Here is a 19,193-nt window from a genome sequence, read left to right as displayed (position 1 = left end):
TTCAAAGTGCATAAAAAGCAACCATGGAGATATTAAATATAAAAATGGCGGAATTAATATAAGATAATAAATACAAAATTCAAATCTATGTTAAAACTAATAAGATGTTATGTCCCCGAAAGATACATTGTTCAAAAAATATATTGGCCTTATTTTGAAGAGTTATGGACTAGTCAAAATAGAACGAGTTTGATTTATACGAGCCCGACCCATAAGTTCGAGGGCCTTAATGATAATTTATATAGTAGAGAGAGATTCATGAACTTGTATTCTCAAACTCTCTTGTTCTTACATTTGGGGATTAGGCAGCTCATACAAGTTATATTCTTCTAATGAGTGAATTTACAATTGAATTGTGGTTCCCACTTTACTGATTAAGCAGCTCATAGAACTTAAAAAGTCATTTATTTTCTATTTCATTGCACTAATTAGAATAAAAATGATTGCTGCACATTTCTTTTGTGGAAAGAAAATGATGTTTAGTTACCCCCTTACTGTACTAATCATTGATTCAACCTCTTAAACCAGATATTAAATTAAATAATTTACATATGCTAACTCTATTACTATTAGTTTTATTTTAGGATTTAATATCAAAATGATTACAGACTGTTCTACATTCTTTTAATAATTTCCTTCTCCCTTTTCCTCTGTCTGTGGTCTAACACTTTACTACCTTGTTTCTCCGCTGCACATAGATCGGATATCGCTTCTGTGTTCTGGTTGTCGGAAAGAAAACCAACTTATCTTCCTCCGCAGGAACCCAACTGTCAGGGATTAGAGGTGGTGATATTTGTTAATTATCATATTTCGACTTGGAGATGATATTTATGCATACATATGCAATGTGAGTGTATCGAAAGTAGGAGTGCATTTGGTTCGTATTAAAAAAAGAATTCAAACTGAACTCAACGAGCCGGTTTGTTTGTTTTTTTCGATCCGGTTTCTAGTGAAATGCTGCTAAGTTTTGTTACTTTCAAAACCAAACCGAACAAAAAAACATGATTTTTTAAAATGTGAAACCAAACTAAATTTTTCGGTTTGATTTGGGTTTTACCTGAAACGGGTGACTAGATGATGCAGGAAAACAGAGAGTTCTACTCTAGCAAGTTCATAGCCTGGGCAGAGTCTCGGCCCTCCTCCAAATGGAGTGAACAAATTTCCTGGACTTGTTTTTTCTGAATTGCTCTGTTTATTTCATACACAAAGTCATTATTAGTTTATATGTACAAAATGACATTAATACTTAAAATTTCTTTATGTTCTAATGCAAAAAAAATAATGAATTCATTTTTTGCAATTTCAATATGAATTTTCATTTCTTTCATAATTCGAATCACAGACTGAAAATCAGATTAATGTTGGATCGAATTTTCACTCATTGACTTGAATTGTAAAAAAATAGAAATTCATATTGAAATTGTAAAATACGCTATAGTTTATGATTTTACTTGTATTCAACTCTCTATTACCTGCCATCTCCATGGATTGAAAGTCCGAGCGTCTTTGAAATTATCACGATCTAAATGTACCGCTCGAAATGAGGCGAAAACCTTCCATCCCTTAGGGATTGTGTACCCTGTAGCAAGTTGACATAAATTCAAGTGTTATAACAGTGTTATGCAAGTCTTCAAAACACAACACTAGAGTTGAATATGATTGTATTAGTGAAACATTAAGTAGTGTGGTACCACTTTCAGACCTTTTATATTAATATCTGTCATTGTTCTTCTAAACACTCCACTAATTATGTTTGCTACTCTCAAAGTCTCATTAACAACCTGAAAAAAGAGCTCCAACCATTAGAAAAGGGAAAAGCACATAAACATCAAGCTTTTAAATATCCATTAATGGGTTTCGAGTTAGGCGCGTGCAAAAATAAAATCAAAATTAAATAATTAAATTTAACGGATAAATTCGGATTCAGTTTGACGTTGTAATTGAATTCAATTGTTTTAGTTCGACTTTATTTGATTTGTATCTACAGTTTAGTTTTAGTGCAACCAAATCAAAGTGAATAAAAAACTAAACCGACTAGTTCATTACGGTTTGATATTTTTAACTTTTCTATATATTCAATTTGATTCAATTTGGAAAATAAATTAAAATTTTAGTTTGATTCGGTTTGAATTGTATGCACTCATATTTTAAGTATTCATCAATTAACCATTTTGAAAAGTGTACTTACACATTGAGTGAAAGGCATTGACTTGTAATCACTCCAATCTAGTGCTTCTTCTTCCCTTTTCTTTGCTCTAATGCCTTCATGTTCCTCCTGCAAATATAATATGTAGTTATTAGTACTTTATAAGAAGAATAATAAAGGAAAACATAATAAAAAAAATTAGGTAGCCTTTATTCATCATGTTATTGGTGAATTTATATAATCTAATATTAAATAATAGCAATATCATATAATTTTATTCATTAAAATGTGTTGTAATTTGTTTATAAATAACACAATGGATAAAGTCTACGTAAGAATCTCTCCACTAGACACTAGGATCCTGTCTATCATGGGCCCAGATATGGTGGCTGTAGTCACTGCCCAACATGGGCTGGTCATGACTGTGGGCTCTCATATGGACCCCAACCCATGTCCATGAACACTTGGGGATTGGACAGCCTTATCATCCTCACTCATACTCATATAAATATTATTGCTACCCCTAACAATAGTGCATGCATAATTTTAACAAATGGGTCCAATTCATTTCACCTAATCATGTTTAAAAGTATACACTTGTTTAAGGAATATTAAACAATGTGCTTCTATCAATGATGGTCATGAAAAAAATATTAAATAATTAAAAATGTTTACTTAAAGTAAAAGTACAAAGGTATTTTTTTAAAATATAGAAAAATAATAAATGTAAGCTAATTTTTGGAGGAGGCGATATAGATTTTTTAAAAATTTAATATAACCCCAAATTGCATGTGAAGGCTTGGTGTAATGGCCAAATCCTTCCATTGCAAGAGGTTGGAGACTCGAACTTTCGATTTTTTTCAGTCCGTGATTTGTTTAGTTTAATTTGAAAAATGCCTACTAATTTTTATTAGTTTTTGTTAACAATTAATTTAAAATAGGTCTATAAAAATAGAATATAACCCCAAATTGTTGATACCCTTATCAACAAAAGGAAAGGCAAGGAAGTAAAATGGTCCCATGATCATGTGGTGAGCCCCAAACTTCAACCCTAATAAAAACCCAATCCAATGGTCAATATTTACCCAAAAACAAAAATCAATCTAACACCATAACCGTTGGATTACTCTTCTCTTGAAATCAGCACCACACATTTCCCAATAAATAGAAATGTTACATAAAGACTAGATTAGGACCAAACTACCCTCAGTAGACCTAGTTTATTTAAGGGTGTTAAATGGGAAGACAAAATGGTCAAAAAGGTCAGAATGTGCAGAGAGATATAAAGAAAGGCGTGCAGTTCTGAGGAAGGTATGAAATTGTGCAGTTTCACGAATGTTTGGCTTCAAATCAAATCTGACATTTTGCAAGTCTTTTTTAGTACTTTTTGCCTCTTCTTTTGACCAATACTATACTACAACCTCCACTTTCTTCCCATGTCTCAAACACCAAATTTGACACGTATTTTTCGTGTTTCTAATCGAACTGAACCAAATCAAATTTAAATAAATAAACTATAAAATTTAATTTAATTTATTGTTTAATTTGGAATAGAGTTAAATGTAAACTGAATCACGAATGTTAATGTCATTTGTAAATAAAACCGATATTATAAAATTTCACAAAATATGTTTTGAATTTTCATATTTTAAAAAATTAGGACACCAAATCTTATATTGTTTCGACAACTATATTAATGTTTTTTCAGCATAAAGTAATTTTGTATATCAAATTGTTAAAATATAAATGATTGAATTTGTAAATAATAAAGCCCGTGTTGTATTGCGAATCATGCTAAAATACATTCTTTTTAATTAATCTTTTAAAATAACATGTAAATTTTTTAATATATGAAATTTTATTAATTATATAATATCCAAGAAATTTGTGAAAACAAATCATTAGCTATATACATTCTTTAAGTAAAATAAAATATTGAAATTTTTATAGTGGTCAGCATATAAAATAAAATTATATAAATTATGTTTATAAGTTTTAAATTAACTATAGATTAATTAATAAGTACAATTTAGTAATTAAAAATTAGCTTTCTTTTGCTAACAACATAATGACATCATGTCTGATCAAGAAAGCACACAGTGATGCATTAACAGTAACTCACGGGCAAGAAATTATGCACTGTCTTGCTTTTCATTTACGTGAAATGAAAAAAAAAATCACTAATTTTGAATCAACTCAATTTTCCATATAGAATTATAAATATTATACTAATATCGGTATGTTTAAATTAAAGACTTAATGATATTTGAGATAAATTAAATTAAATGTTTAAATGTTTTATTTTTAAAAATATGAAGATTTTTTTAAATTTCTTGTATAAATTTATAATTTTACGTGGCGAACTGGATTTACGGTCGGAATTAGGTTTTCATAGATTTAGAATGTGAAATGGGTTTTGGTACGTGCACATGATATGATAGATCATTTGTAAAAAACACCAAAACAACCAACAATTAAATTTCATCATTTTGTAATGTTCTCTCTTTATCCCACCATCCAATGTGAATGGTCTAATGAAGCATCTACCAATTCCTACATCATTATGGAACACTTGAGCCTTCTTTTATTCTCTACTTTATAACTCTACCTATTGGGTCCACTCTAATCAAATTAAATTCCTCATTTTCACACTACCATTTTAAGAACCCTATCGGTCGGCTCGATCGTAGATTAAAAATCAAATCGGTTTAGTTTTGCTTTTGGATAAGAATACAATTCAATCGAAGAAATCCTAATAAAAATACGTTAGATTATTTAAGCAGTAAAAAACATTTTTTTTCTTTCTCATATGATTAAAATGTGATTCGTTGATTAATTTTTAATCTATCTGTTAGCTAAAATTTTATGTATGGGTAATATATTAACTGGTTGAACCGATTGAATTGTAAACCGATGATCATGTTGGTTCATGACTTCCACACGTAAAACTAGGAAATGATAGCTTGATAGAGTAAAAAACATACCTTGAGTTGAGCCAAGGCAAGAGGGGTCTCCGTGAGGAATTTAACGGCAAGAGTCATGATTGTGGAGGTGGTTTCATAACCGGCAACTAGTAGCGCCACCAAGAAATCTACTATTTCCTCGTCGGAAAACTCATTATCCGCCGCGAGTAAGGCTCCTAACATGTCATTCTTCCTTTCTCCGGCCTCACTTTCTTTTCTTCTCTTCATTACTATCAAACTCAATGCCTCTGCCACCTTAGTCCTTGCCTACAATTTTTGGACCAAAAATTTTACATTTACTTTTGTACAAAAAAATAAATAATTAAATAAAAAAAATCGGAAAAATAAATTTTTTAAAAATAAAGTTTTTGTTTTGAAAATGAATAAGATAAATAATTTTGAAAAGTTTTGATGCAATATACATTTATATTAATATGAAAAACAAGAAGTAATTGCAAAATAATTTATAAATTTTAACACGAATTTTCAACATTGTCAATTTAAAACACGAATTATTAATTTTTATAATTTGAAACACCGAATTATTTTCTAATAAAAAATTATGATGTGAACACAAACCACCATAATAATTCTATATCTACGTCGACATTTTTTTTATCGGAGGTGTCCCGAATTGTAGAAAACAAACAGTTCGTGTCTTAATTGACCAAAGTCGAAAATTCATGTTAAAATTACAAAACACGCTAAAATTTATAATTTTTTTACAATTAACAAAAAAAAATATTTTTAGTTTTGTAGGAATATCCAGGGAGCAAAATGACAGAATAAAGGACATAAACTTTACAATAGAATGTTTTACTATCTCCATATATTTCACGTAAAGAGTGAAGACGAATATGTCATTTTCAATGTATAATTTTCTTTCTCGATTTTCTCAGCAAACAAACAAAAAAGGGAAAATTAAGTAAAAGAAAAGAAAATTAATTTACTTGGATAGCTCTTCTATATGTGGTGGAGAAAATAGGCAAAGGGACAGTGAAAAATCCTTCAATAACAAGAACATATTCTTTTCTTAAACTTTCACTCCATTCTCCTGGATCAAAGCTCATTAGCTGCTTCACTGTTAATTCAAATGTTATCTGCAAAATTAATTAATTCATTAATTAATTAATGAACCTTCTAACTATAATAAAAACAAATACTATATAAACAACAAATAAATTATATACATAGAAAATGACATTTTACTGGTTTTTATTATTTTATTTTTATTATGCTAAACATGGAACTTAATTAATCATGTTTGTCATCCACAAACTATGGAAATCCGAGTCATCACATAAATAATCGATTAATATAACTAGTAACAATTGATTAATGCCACTATCTTAACAAAAAAATGGAATTAATTAGTATTAAAAGTCAAAACCGAATTATCATTCCTCGTTTCTTCTTTTTACCAATGAGTTATAAATCAAATGGTATAAACGCTCGACAAGCAAATTGCTAGGTTGTGGGTTCGATTCCTCCCACAAACGCCCCCCTCCCCAATTATCAATTTGAAAAAATCAATATGAAATGAAATAATATTTTTTTTAAATATTAGAAAACAATAGTTTGTATCTGAATTAACGGGATAATGGTAATTAACCTGAAAATTAATCACCCTACTTGAATATTTTTTGATTAGAACCTAAAAATGTTATTTTTAATAAATAAAAAAGTAACTATAAATATTTTAGAGCGTACCTTCTTGGCTTCCTCCATAAGAAATACCCGGTCCGACCAGGAATCCAAGTTGAGCCGAACCAACCGGTCAATATCAACCAAAAGATGATCTCTAATAATAGAAGAATTAGCAAAACTCATAGTTAAAGAATGCATTCTTTTATGCAAACTCCCCTTCATCAACAACAAAGAATGCTTCCCAAGCAAATTCGATATCGAACCGGGATAACTCGACTCGAACAATTTCCCTTCGTTCTGAAGAATAAACCGGTTAGTCTCCGGGTCAGCCGAGAAAACCGTCGGTTCACCAAAAACATGAGTAGTAAACAATGACCCAAACCGGTTCACTCTCTCATCAATGAACGGCTCAGGGTTCTCAGTCTTGTATGCCGATATAAGCTGCAAAGTTTCTCCAAGAAATGGTAAACCTAAGTTCCCCGGCGGTAACCGGAGCCGCCGGGGAAGAGAATTCCGCCGGAAAATCAAGATTGTAGAGGATAAGAAAATCAAGAAAATAAACAAGAAAAAAAGTGCCATGATCATGTGAATAAAAACTATGTATTAAAACAAGAATAAAAGTTCAAGAAATAGGTATTTAAGAGTGTGTATAATACAAGAATTTAAAGAATATTTATAGAGAGAGAGTGAAGAGTGTATTAATGGAGGAGAGAGAAGCGCACGAGGGGTATCTTTATTAAGAAGGGGAAGATTGAAGAAGAAGAAGATAGATTTTTTGCTCTCTTTAATTTTTTTTTTCTTTTTAAGAAACTAATCTTGTTTTTTAAAGAATTTAAAGAAAGATAATTATGAATATTTTTTCTTTCTATTTGTAAAGGATTGGAGTTGGATATGAAAAGTTGTTTTGTATAATTTCTTTTTTTGCCCCAAGGAACTTGTTGTTAGTTGATGTATGTAGTAAATGTACTTTCTGATTATGACTGGTTCTTTTTATAATTGTTAGGCAAAATAAACTATCCACAATTTTAACATACTACGATTTTTAAATTTTAGCAGTTTGATCTATTATATTTTAAATTTTATCAAATATATGCACGATTTATTTGGAGCTAACATGGCGCGAGGTTATATATACCATGCCAGATAAATTTTATACATGTAAAACAAACAATTTATGCTGCAGCATCCCAAAACGAGCCATGAGCATATTTGCAAATATGAAAAAGATGATTCGTCAAACTGTTAAGATTTTAAAAACGAAGTGTATTCGTCAAGACATTGAAATTGTGTAATAGACAATTATTTATTATATTATTGCTTATATATCAACTAATGATAATTTACAATTTTACAATTTATACTAAATTTATAATTTTGAAAATTTATTTTGTAAAACAATTTAACTGTAAAATTAAGTAGCAAAGTAAATGATATCCAAATGCATTTTGTATGTAGGGCTGCACCCATCGCTTAATGGGCCAGACTATTCATTCTCAATTATGTGGACTTCTATAGTTGTAATAAATCCAATAATTATCTCCTTATAAAACCGTCGATTCGATTGAAAATTTGTTAATTTAATTTAAATGAGATTAATTGAATTATTTTATAATTAGTTCGATCAAATTAATTATGTAATTTTATAACTGGATCAAATAAATTACTTAGTCTAGATCATATTAATTGAATTAATTAAAATTGCAAGAACATAAAATCGAACTGATAAAAATAATTGATTAATTCAGTTGAAAATTAAAATGAATAAATAATAAAAAGAATCTTTGTTCAATTTGGAAACCTAATTTTTTAACAATTTTACCTATAACGAATCCAAAATACAGTATTTTTATTAGCCGGATTGAACTGAACTTTCCAAATTAACTAATATCTTATTAAAATGAATTGAAATAGGTTATTTAGTCGACCTTTTGCTCACTCTACCTTCCTCTCATGCAATACAATCATGTTATGTTTTTTTCTAATTTAATTGTACTTTTCATTAACAAGAAGAAAAAATATCAAAAACTTGATCTTTTATTTTTAATAATTTTGTTTAAAAGGTCACTCTCATCCCCTAAAAATCACTAAAAACCTTTCCTTTCTTATGTCATTATTATTGACTCAAATTGCAAATGAAAACTAAGTTCATTATCATCCATCTCTCTTAGCTAGCAAACATATGGGTGTGTGAGTTCCCACAAATGAAACTTCTAAAAGAATAATGGCCAAGCAAGTTTAAATAGATATTATAATCAAGACAAGTATGATGCAATTATAGGGTTTGATTAATTTTAGTTCACTCTTTTTTATATTTAGGTTATGATCCCATGTTCATCCACATGGTCCCCATAAAAGAACATTAAGCTCTCAACCCACTAGCAACCCATAAAAATAATGATCCATATAAGAAGTACCCACATTCACCTTTTCTTTTTATTTATTAGAGCAATTCAAGCTTTTTTTTAATGGAAGAAAGAATCATATCATGTGATTTTGCCCTATCTTTTTCTCTCATAATCCTTGCTTAAATTCTCTTCTTAATTCCCTTATTAAAAAAACATCCTTAATTCCCACAATTCCCAATTATTGATTCTAATTCACAAACATTCTCTCTTAGCATATCCTTAATTAATTTATGTCTTATTAATTGAAAGAAACTTGTCATCAATCATCATCATCATTATCCATTTACTCAAAAGGGTATTCATATTTTTTTCTCAAATCGAGGGGTAGACTTGATATTTATACACGATACAATACGATTAAATACAACAATAAACAAAGATAAATGTGTTAGAATTTAATGTAAACACATTAATGTTATGAAAATCAACCCATTTATGACATCATGTTTTTTTTGTATATAATTAAGGAGGGGGCAATGAAACTCGGCTATATGTATAACTAATTTTCAAATATAATAAGTTCTTAATTATTTGTATATTTTTGTACTCCGTACTATACACAATTTTGATATTAGTATGTATTTTAGTAGATAATTTAGGTCTATGGATAGAGATACATTTGTTTGAAGGTTCCTTGGTAGGTAATTAGATGTTATGAAACAAAGGTTAATGTAAACTAGAGTTTGATTAAGACATTTTCTAGTACCTAGTGTTTGTTGGATTTTGGTATATCTAACACCATATTTTAAGTTATAATTAGATGTAATGGACAAAAAAAATTAAATCCTCATTATTTTTTACAATTTAGTAAATTCAAGACTTTTAAAGATTAACGTTAATTCTAGTTCAAAATTAAAATTCCTCAATTAACATGTGACATGGTAATATTAGAAGGACAAAATATGTTAGAAAAGCATCTATCTTTTAACTCCTTTTCAATTATAATATGATTTTGTAAAATCGCAAATTTTATCCAAATTTCCACTTTTTACTTTTAGTGTACCCAATTTTATAAAATGAACGATTTTTCACTAATTTTTTTTTTAAAAATAATCGTTATCAATGACTTGTTTGAACTTTTTATACAGAAAATTTAAAATGAATGACTTCGTTGGATTTTTCTCCACTCCACTTTAAACAAAATGTTGTAATTGAAACTGAAAAACTAAAAATGGATTAAAGTTGAAGATTTTGAAAGGTAAGTCTATAAACGAGAAAGATCGAAAAGATAGGATATTTTTAAATGATTAAACCTATTTTAATTATACTCAACCATGCATACATGAGCGGACATAATCATTTATTTTATAAAGTAAAATTAACAAATAATATTAGTGAAACTTAATCACTTAAAAATATTTAAATTTTTATTTTTTTTATTTTTTTTATTTATATATCAATTTGAAAAAACAAAATTAATCTTGGCTCAACGTTGATAAAAAATTCATATGTAGCCATTTAGATATATTTATCAAAATGTTTGTTTTTAATCCTTTTAATCGAAATATAAATATTAAAATTGAGGTGTAATTAATGAAATTTAAAAAATTTAATTTTTTAAAAAATTAATAAATAATTGTCTATAATTGAAATATACTTACCAAAAGTATATCAAAATTAATATTTTTAAAAGGTTAAAATATTTAAAAATTGAAAATATGAAGTAATTAATATAAAATTTAAGAACATAATTTAATCTTTTTATTTTATTTATTACTATAAAAATTATAATAAAATATATTATATTTTATTATAACTTTCTGAATATTATATAAAGCCTCACCAATAATTTAGTTTATATCATGAGTATGTGCTGTCTATCTAGAGTGTTTATCCCATGCAACCGTTGCGCCACGTCATTTTTACATCAAGCTAATGAGCATTTGCGATAGGGAATCTTTTAATCATTACTTATTTTTTTTATCATTCAATTTTACACATGGCTAACGCACAATTGGTTTGTTGCACGAATGACATGGCGCAACGGTTGTGTGCAATAATTTTTCGTCTATCTAACCTAATGTAGTCCCACACCAATATATTGAGAATCCAATTTTGGTACCATGTCCGTGCATGCTTTATCATCTAAATATGTCAACTAAAAAATTAATATTTCAGAGGGAATTTTATTTTTATTAAGATAGAGGGGTTTTTAACCAAAATTTTAGTGGGCGATATGAGATGATCTTAAATTTGTTTTAATTTTTCAGAATAAATTGCTATATTGTGAAAATTTATGTGTGATTTTAGTGTATTTTAAAGATGGATTTCTATGTTTTAAAATGTTAATTCTTAATGAAATCAAAACTGCTAAATGTTTATTCGAATTTCATATTTAAATTCCTTAGCGAGTCGGAGTTCATTTATTGAAGACAGTTTTACAATGTAACAATTTTAAAGTGCTAATTCTGAAGATTGAAAACGGTACTCTAAAAATTTGGCAAGTATATGTTTTTTGAAATATTTTGTGCCACTCAAATTTTTTATCTTAAATTTATATTGATTTATTTTATTTTCTTAAGTAATCAGATGTTAAGTTTTATTGTTCTGTTAATTTTTGTAACCTCGGTACAGTGTAGTGTTCTTCAATTTATCTTCAATCTGATATACTTTTTAAAAAATAATAATTAAATTACAAATATTTATTATGAATATAAAATTATGTATTTTCTTGATTTTTTTTTTGGGAATTTTTTTTTTGATTGGCTAGTGTAATTTTTATTTTAAAAAAAGGATTGGCTAGTGTAATTTTCTATGCCCTATATTTGTAGGGCTTTAAATTAGAAATTGATGATTAATTGGCTAGGTTTGCACGTCTCTTCTACCGACATAAATTTGGTCTAAAATATAAAAGCAAATTAGTTAGACAATTCAACTTATATATGATGATTGCATGAAGAATTTATTTAAATTTGATATTCTGTACATTTCATATTTTCAGCTTTGTTTTCTTTTTATACGATGATTCAGGACTAAAATTAAATTTTGTGTGGTTTACATATATAAAAACTCTTTAAATCTACCAAATTATTTATTTAATTGCTCTCACTTTATTGTTTGAAATCTCTCTTTTAGCAATTAAAAGGCGCTATGATAAAAAAAAAACCTCAACTTTTATTAAAATTTAGATAAAATAATTTTATATACTTATAAATTTAACCATTTAAATTTTTATATTTTTAAAAATATTTCGAACAGTTTGATATGTTGATTTAACAAATTGAGATAAACTATATTTAGACCAGAATTTAATTAAACTTATAAAGTCTATGTTCCTATCTGGACTAATAGAAAATTCATGTACGTAATCTAAATTGGATCACACATGTTTTCAATATAGTTAATTAAATTTCAAAAATTGACAACATACTATCTTATATTTACGGATATATTTGTTATAACGGTCAAAGTTATGGATTTCTAAATTTCTTTTTTTTTTATAAATTTTTACAATTTAACTTAATCTTAAATATTGATATTAGGTGAATTATTATAAATTTATTAAAATTAAATTATAATTAAATTTGTAAAATAAAAGAAAATATATTTTGATGAATCATTAGACCTATAATGTATAGGAAAGATAGGGATATAAGAAAAGGGCGGACAAGCTCATAATTGGAGCACGAGGGTGCATGAGATGATCACAATCACAAAGTTTGTGGTGCATAAAACAAGTCATTGTACCAGCTATGCCTCTAAATTGAAATCTAAATAAAGTGTAAATTAATTATAAATGGACCACATAATCTCATCAAATCTTTCAATCCATTTATTTTTTCTGCAATTTGTGGACACAATTATTAATTTCTCTTCTTTTCAACCTCACAACTCCATATCATCATGTTTAATTATACTTCTTGTATGTTTTTATTAGAGTAATTTAATATGAATTGCCTCACATTTAACATAATTCATACTTTAGTTCCTTCTGTTTAAAAATTAAGCTATATAGTCTCTTATTTTTTATTTCCGTCAACAATTTAGTCTCTCCGTCTATTTTTAGTGTTAGTCAGTGAAATCAAAGAACTTAGCGGTAAATTAATTTCAAATTTTAGGGACGAAATAGTTAACAAAAACAAGAGTGAGGGATGGAATCGTTGAGAAAAATAAAAGTGGAGGACTATATAGTTTAGTTGACCTCGTTGACTAAAATCCAAAATGGATGGAAGGACTAAATCGTTGACAACAAAAATGAGGGATTATATCATTTGATTTTCAAATAAAAGAGATTAAAGTGTAAATTATATCAAATATGAAGAGTGTTATAGTATTTTGCTCTTTTTATTATCTAAAATTTGTGAATGGATAGTACTGAATTTTGGAGGTTTGATCACTCAAAATTATTCATTTATTTTGTTTTATTTATAAAATCATTAGATTTTCTCCACTCTTCGATTTCCAATTTCGATTGTAACCATTTTCAAACTACATTGAAAAAGTTCGTTATATTTTTTACATTATTTTATATTGTTTCAATTTATCTTTTTAACATAAAAATTACAAACATAAGGAACTTATTTAAACTTTTTTCCGATTCAGTGTAGATAAATGACTACTATTAAAATTGAAAATTAAAAAATAAATTAACATTGATCTCGATCAGCCATGTAGAGTTTATCTTGCTTAGTCAGCCATGCATACGCTTCTGGGCTTCTAATCTCGATCGCTGCCATGTAGCGTTTATACTTGTGCTTCTGATATGCTCGGCCTATGAGGCAAACCATAATATTAGCGCATAATAATAACCTATGTAGCGTTTATAATGACTCGTAAAAAATCATTACCTGCTTTATCCGCCAGCTTCTTCAAAACCTTGTTCCTAAACTTGGTCTGAAAATTACTATAGAAATGTCTGATGCAAAACTTGTGAGCGACACCGGCCCATTCAGGACGCTTCAGAACCGACAATATTCCAGCGTGCCGATCAGATATAATGGCCACCTTCCTTTCGCAAATCACGTGCTCACGCAAATGTTCAAAAAATTACTCATAACTGGCAGTACTTTCAGATTCAACAAGTGCAAATGCCAGTGGCATGATGTGACTGTTCCCATCGATTGCCGACACGATCAACAAGGTCATTTTGTATTTGCCATACAAATGGGTACAAATGAGTATCATTGAATGTTAAAAAAATTTAGACTTTAACTAAAAATAAATCAAAAAATAAGGTAGTTTTCAATGATTAAGCAAATTCATAATAATAACTAATAGAGATAAAAAAATTCGACAATTTTTTTCACTAATTTGAATCTTGTTTTCTAATAATTGCGACCATTTTGTCAAAATACTAAATTTTTCTATGTTCTTGTTAATTGTTATTATAAAAGTAGTATCACTGTTTATAAATTCTTTCTATCCAGTTAAAAAGTTTCTTTGTTTCTTTCTTTTTACATTCAGAAGATATAAAAATATATTTTTGTTTTATGCTTATTAATTATGCTTTAAAATTATATTAATTAATTGTCGTATATAAATATTTAAACATTGAAATAAAATAAAAGATAAAAATTTATGCTAAAAGAATACAATAATACTTTTTAAATGAAAAACGTAAAATAATACAATTACACTTTCTAAATGAGACGAATTGAGCAATAAATATAGAGTTTATTATATGAATTGTACCTTTAAGGGCATCTCCAAACCAACTTAAAAAAAATAAGGTCCTCCCATTAGTTAGAGAATAATATTTACTGTAAATCTATTACTTTTGTTTACATAAATCTTTAAAGATGTTTATTTGAAATTTCTTTTGATCTAAATTTTATTAAGTTTTGTTATAGTGTTTGTTCGTTTTTTGTTTTGAAGATCGAAGGTATATTTGAAGATGAAAGTTTATCTTTTCAGAATCTCTTTGAAGATGAAGATCGGAAAACATGAAATTTAAACGGATCTAACGATCTAAAAATAACTTTTGGATCTATATTAAAGATGAGACTTGAAAAGTTTGAAACTTCAAGAATCAAGCGGTTTCAAGATTCTAATCTCAATATTTGATCCATTTATGTATTTGGATAACCTTCTAATGGTTGAAAAGCTCTATTCGATGACTGTGTTAAAACAGCTCTCATTATTATTTTAGAATAGTTTCTTTCAAGTTGATAAAGAACTATTCATTTGTGTAATTTTCCTTATTATTAATGAAAATTTTATCTTTTAACAAAAAAGAAAAATTTAGGTCCCACCATTAGTTACACTAGAGAGGAGACCTTGTTATTACTGTTGAAACTCACTTAAAATTGTAGAGTTAATTGATTTTTTTATTTTTTTAGCGTGAGTAGATTAAGATTAAAAATTAAAAAACCATATGTTACCGAGTCATATTATTAGGAATAACAAGTGTGTCTCTATACGTTTAACTTGATTAAAGGTAAAAGGTAATTGATGTTGAAAAGGTAATTTATAAAAAGTTAATATTTAAAAAAATTATATTTCATATTGATTAGAAAAAAATGATTTAATTTGATTTTTTATATAAACAATAAAGAAAGATAACAAAACCAAAGAAAGATCCAACATAACTTTAAATATATTTAAGTGAAAAATTAACATTTTGAGCTAGATTGTAAGCCTCTAAATTTTCCGAACGTCGAATAAACTGGATCAGAGAAATATTGAAGGAATGCTAAAGATGCCAAATATATTTTCTGATATCCCAGCAAAAAAAGAAATAAAAAAACATTTGAAGTTAATAGCAATGGACATTTATAGGGCGTCACCTGCGAAAATTGATTTTTTTTCTATCTTTTAAATTTTATGACAATTTTATCTCACTTGTTAAGATGTTATTACAATATTTTATCGATTTATATAGAATTAAAAAAAAAATAGAATAGAATTTCATGCCATACCATATACAAATATATAATATATTGATTCTTTTTTCTTTTGTTTTCTCTATATTTTTATTTTTCTACGATATGATTCAAACATATTTTAGTTTATTAATAGAGAGCATTATTTTATTAATGTTGTGATTTATTTTATCTAAATGACAGTTAGTTGTGTTTCATACACATATAATGATATATTTATTTGTAAGACATAATATGATGCATAGATTTGAATCAATCTTCATTTTGTAATTTTTTTTTGTGACGAGAAAATCTCCGCGGAGTCCAATCATCAGGGTAAATCCTTGGAGAGGCTAGTTTCGACATCATACCGCCCAAACCTCCTACTTAATACGAGCATTTTAATGATTTATCCATAAATATTTTCAATAAGTCTCATTTTATGAAATATAGAATTTAAATCTAAATTTTTTAAAGTGTCAAGTTTACTATTCACACTTGTGACCAATTGTAAATTTATCATCATTTATTTTTTATTTTTTGAGAGAAAAACTGAGCTTTATTAACTTAAATTAGCGAAAAAGTTACAAGCTCATTAACTGGATAAGGAGCATATCCATCAAAACAACAATCTTTGCCGAAAAAAATACCCCATTTCGCTAACGAGTGGGCTACCTGATTAATCGACCTAGGAATATAACAAAAAGTAACCTCAAAATCCACGGCAGCAATGCAATCTTCAACAACCAGTTGGACTTGATCCAAAGATTTGTCTGGGTTGTTTAATCTGCCAATGATAGCTAGAGAATCGGCTTCAAAACACACACTTTGCGCACCCAGATCTCTGGCCATACTAATCCCAAGACGGATGGCTGAAGCTTCAGCACACTCGGCATCAATAATTCCAGGAAGCACAGACACACAACATCTTACCACTTTGCCTGAGGAGTCTCTACCTATTGCACTTGCAACAGACAGATTACGCGCTAAAGATACTGCTGCGTCCGTATTAATTTTGAGAACCTGTGGAGGTGGAGGCAACCAGGTCCTACCAGCAGTGATAGACCTCACCTGAGCAAGGGGAACATCTTCCAACGCACACCTCAGTAAGCTTGTCATCGCATAGAATAACCTGGTTGGAGGCATTCTCGGATTGCCAAATACCAAGTTATTTCTATCGTTCCAGATAGTCCATAAACTTAACACAAATATCTGAACGTCTGCACTCTTTAGCTGTTTAAACATATCAGAAATCCAATCCTTCACAGTCATGCACGTCGACGAGTCAGTACGCAACCCCAAAGGTGATAACAGCCATAGTCCACGAACCTCTTCACACTCCTTAAGCGTGTGGATTGCTGTCTCTTCGGTCATAGAGCATCTAGGGCACAACGGTGAAATAGGGACTCTCTTATGAACAAGATTCACATTGCAAGGAAGGGAGTCATGGAGAATGCGCCATAGGAAATGTTTAACTTTAGGTGGAATTTTGCAGGACCAGACCTTACACCAAATATTTGAATCCGACGCCTGAGTTGAGGTGCTAGGGCTAGCACTATTGAGCTGCTCACAAGCCTTGTAATAACCAGACTTAACGGTATAGAAACCATTCTTCGCGAGGGGCCAATAAACCTTATCAGGGGGCAGCCTATTACTAAGCGGAATCTGGAGAATTTTACTCACCTCATCCTCTTGGAAATGCTGGTTCAGCTTGTCTCTGTCCCAACAACAAGCCTCATGATTAATAAAGAAGTCCACATGACAGCTTACAGGCAGGTTTTGAGGACCGACAGGTTTGCGATTATGGCTAAATGGAATCCACGGATCATTCTTGGCATCAATGGACTTACCATCTCCAACTCTCCACAATATTCCCGAGTCCAAGATCTCTTTTCCTTTCAAAATGCTTTGCCAAGCGTAGCTAGATTGACGAGTTCATATATTATAGCTAGTGTTACTAGATATTTGGAACTTTGGCAAATTATTTACAGGATGTTTATATGGTAGATCACCTACAAATAAAAACATAATTGTTGGTTATACAAATTTTAAGAAGTAAAAATATAGTTATTGGTTGTAACCACCTTTGTATATATAGTTCACCATCTAGTATTACTATTCCTCCCGTAGCCTTAGGTAGAGCTGTTTTTGGTATCTGGTACTCACCCGACCCGACTCATTTTGGGTCGGATGTATATATGAATGTCCATTTATTAAAATTTTAATTTGAATTTAAATATATATTGTTCTTTTTTTATACTATGGAATTTAATATTTTGTATTTTATAAAGGCTTAATTCCTTAAAAAAACCCCACCTTGCATTTTTTTTTCGTTTATACCCTGACCTTGTAAAAACACCATTTGTACCCAATTTTGAGTTTTTATGTTTCATCTCTACCCAAAAGCATTAAATTGTACTCTTTTTATTTGGAAAAGAGTTTAAAACAATCCTTCATTTTTAACTTATATACTAATTAGATATTAATGTTATTAATAGTACAAAAATACCATCTTTTTCAAAAAAATAAAAATAATATTAATTTTTTTTAATTTTTTTCAAAAGTATTTCCGAATTTTTTATATTTTTTATATTTTTTTTAATTTTTTTAAAAAATATTTCCGAAAAAATTTAAAAATAATAATAATTTTATTATTATTTTATAAAATTAAAAAATTAATTAATAATTTGGATGTATTTGATAATTTTTTAAGTTTAAGGATTTATTTGTATTTTTTAAAATAAAAAAAGTATGTTTTAAACTCTTTTCCAAATGAAAAAAGTACAATTTAATGCTTTTGGGTAGGGATGAAACATAAAAACCCAAAATTGGGTACAAATGGTGTTTTTACAAGGTCAGGGTATAAACGAAGAAAAAGTACAAGGTGGGGTTTTTTTAAGGAATTAAGCCTTTTATAAATGACATGTTCCGAGTATTCATGAATTATGTTTGAATAGTAATGTTTAATCCAAATTTATTCGGACCTAATTTAAAGCTTTATATAAAAAAATCTAAATCGGTCTGAATTCGACCAAACTTGATCCATAATTAGATATAGTCTTATTGTATGACGGTTTATTGTTTTGGATATTTTCATATATTTTTCTTTCTACCATTAAATTATCGAACTTTGAAACGTTATAAATTGGTGATCACTCTGGTAGGTTTTTTTAAATAGAAATGACTAATTTACGCTTATGTTGCTGTCTGATTTCAATATGAGATCTCGAAT

General features: G+C 28.4%; 1 protein-coding gene across 1 annotated transcript; it reads right to left on the bottom strand.

Moving 5' to 3' along the window:
* Positions 1-506: 506 nt before the first annotated feature.
* On the bottom strand, positions 507-7,604 carry LOC126660214 (3beta,22alpha-dihydroxysteroid 3-dehydrogenase). Its single transcript, XM_050353577.2, has 8 exons — positions 6,820-7,604; positions 6,060-6,209; positions 5,131-5,376; positions 2,189-2,275; positions 1,703-1,781; positions 1,473-1,579; positions 1,058-1,188; positions 507-767 (listed from the first exon to the last, which is right to left on the bottom strand). The coding sequence occupies exons 1-8, from the start codon at positions 7,339-7,341 to the stop codon at positions 662-664; spliced, it is 1,428 nt and encodes a 475-aa protein (XP_050209534.1). The 5' UTR covers positions 7,342-7,604; the 3' UTR covers positions 507-661.
* Between the last annotated feature and the right edge of the window lie 11,589 nt (positions 7,605-19,193).

This window comes from Mercurialis annua, linkage group LG8 (assembly GCF_937616625.2).
Source record: "Mercurialis annua linkage group LG8, ddMerAnnu1.2, whole genome shotgun sequence".
In the NCBI taxonomy this organism is placed as follows: Eukaryota; Viridiplantae; Streptophyta; class Magnoliopsida; order Malpighiales; family Euphorbiaceae; genus Mercurialis; species Mercurialis annua.
The sequence above is the reverse complement of the archived record's forward strand: the minus strand, read 5'-3'. Positions and strand labels throughout refer to the sequence as shown.

Bases quoted from the DNA above. Each gene is read 5' to 3' on its own strand.
- LOC126660214 (XM_050353577.2), bottom strand. From the start codon at position 7,341: ATGATCATGGCACTTTTTTTCTTGTTTATTTTCTTGATTTTCTTATCC. The intron at 5,377-6,059 runs GTAAATTAATTT...CAAAAATTGTAG, and splicing joins CATATAGAAGAGCTATCCAA to GCAAGGACTAAGGTGGCAGA. The intron at 2,276-5,130 runs GTATGTTTTTTA...TTATATTTGCAG, and splicing joins TTGCCTTGGCTCAACTCAAG to GAGGAACATGAAGGCATTAG.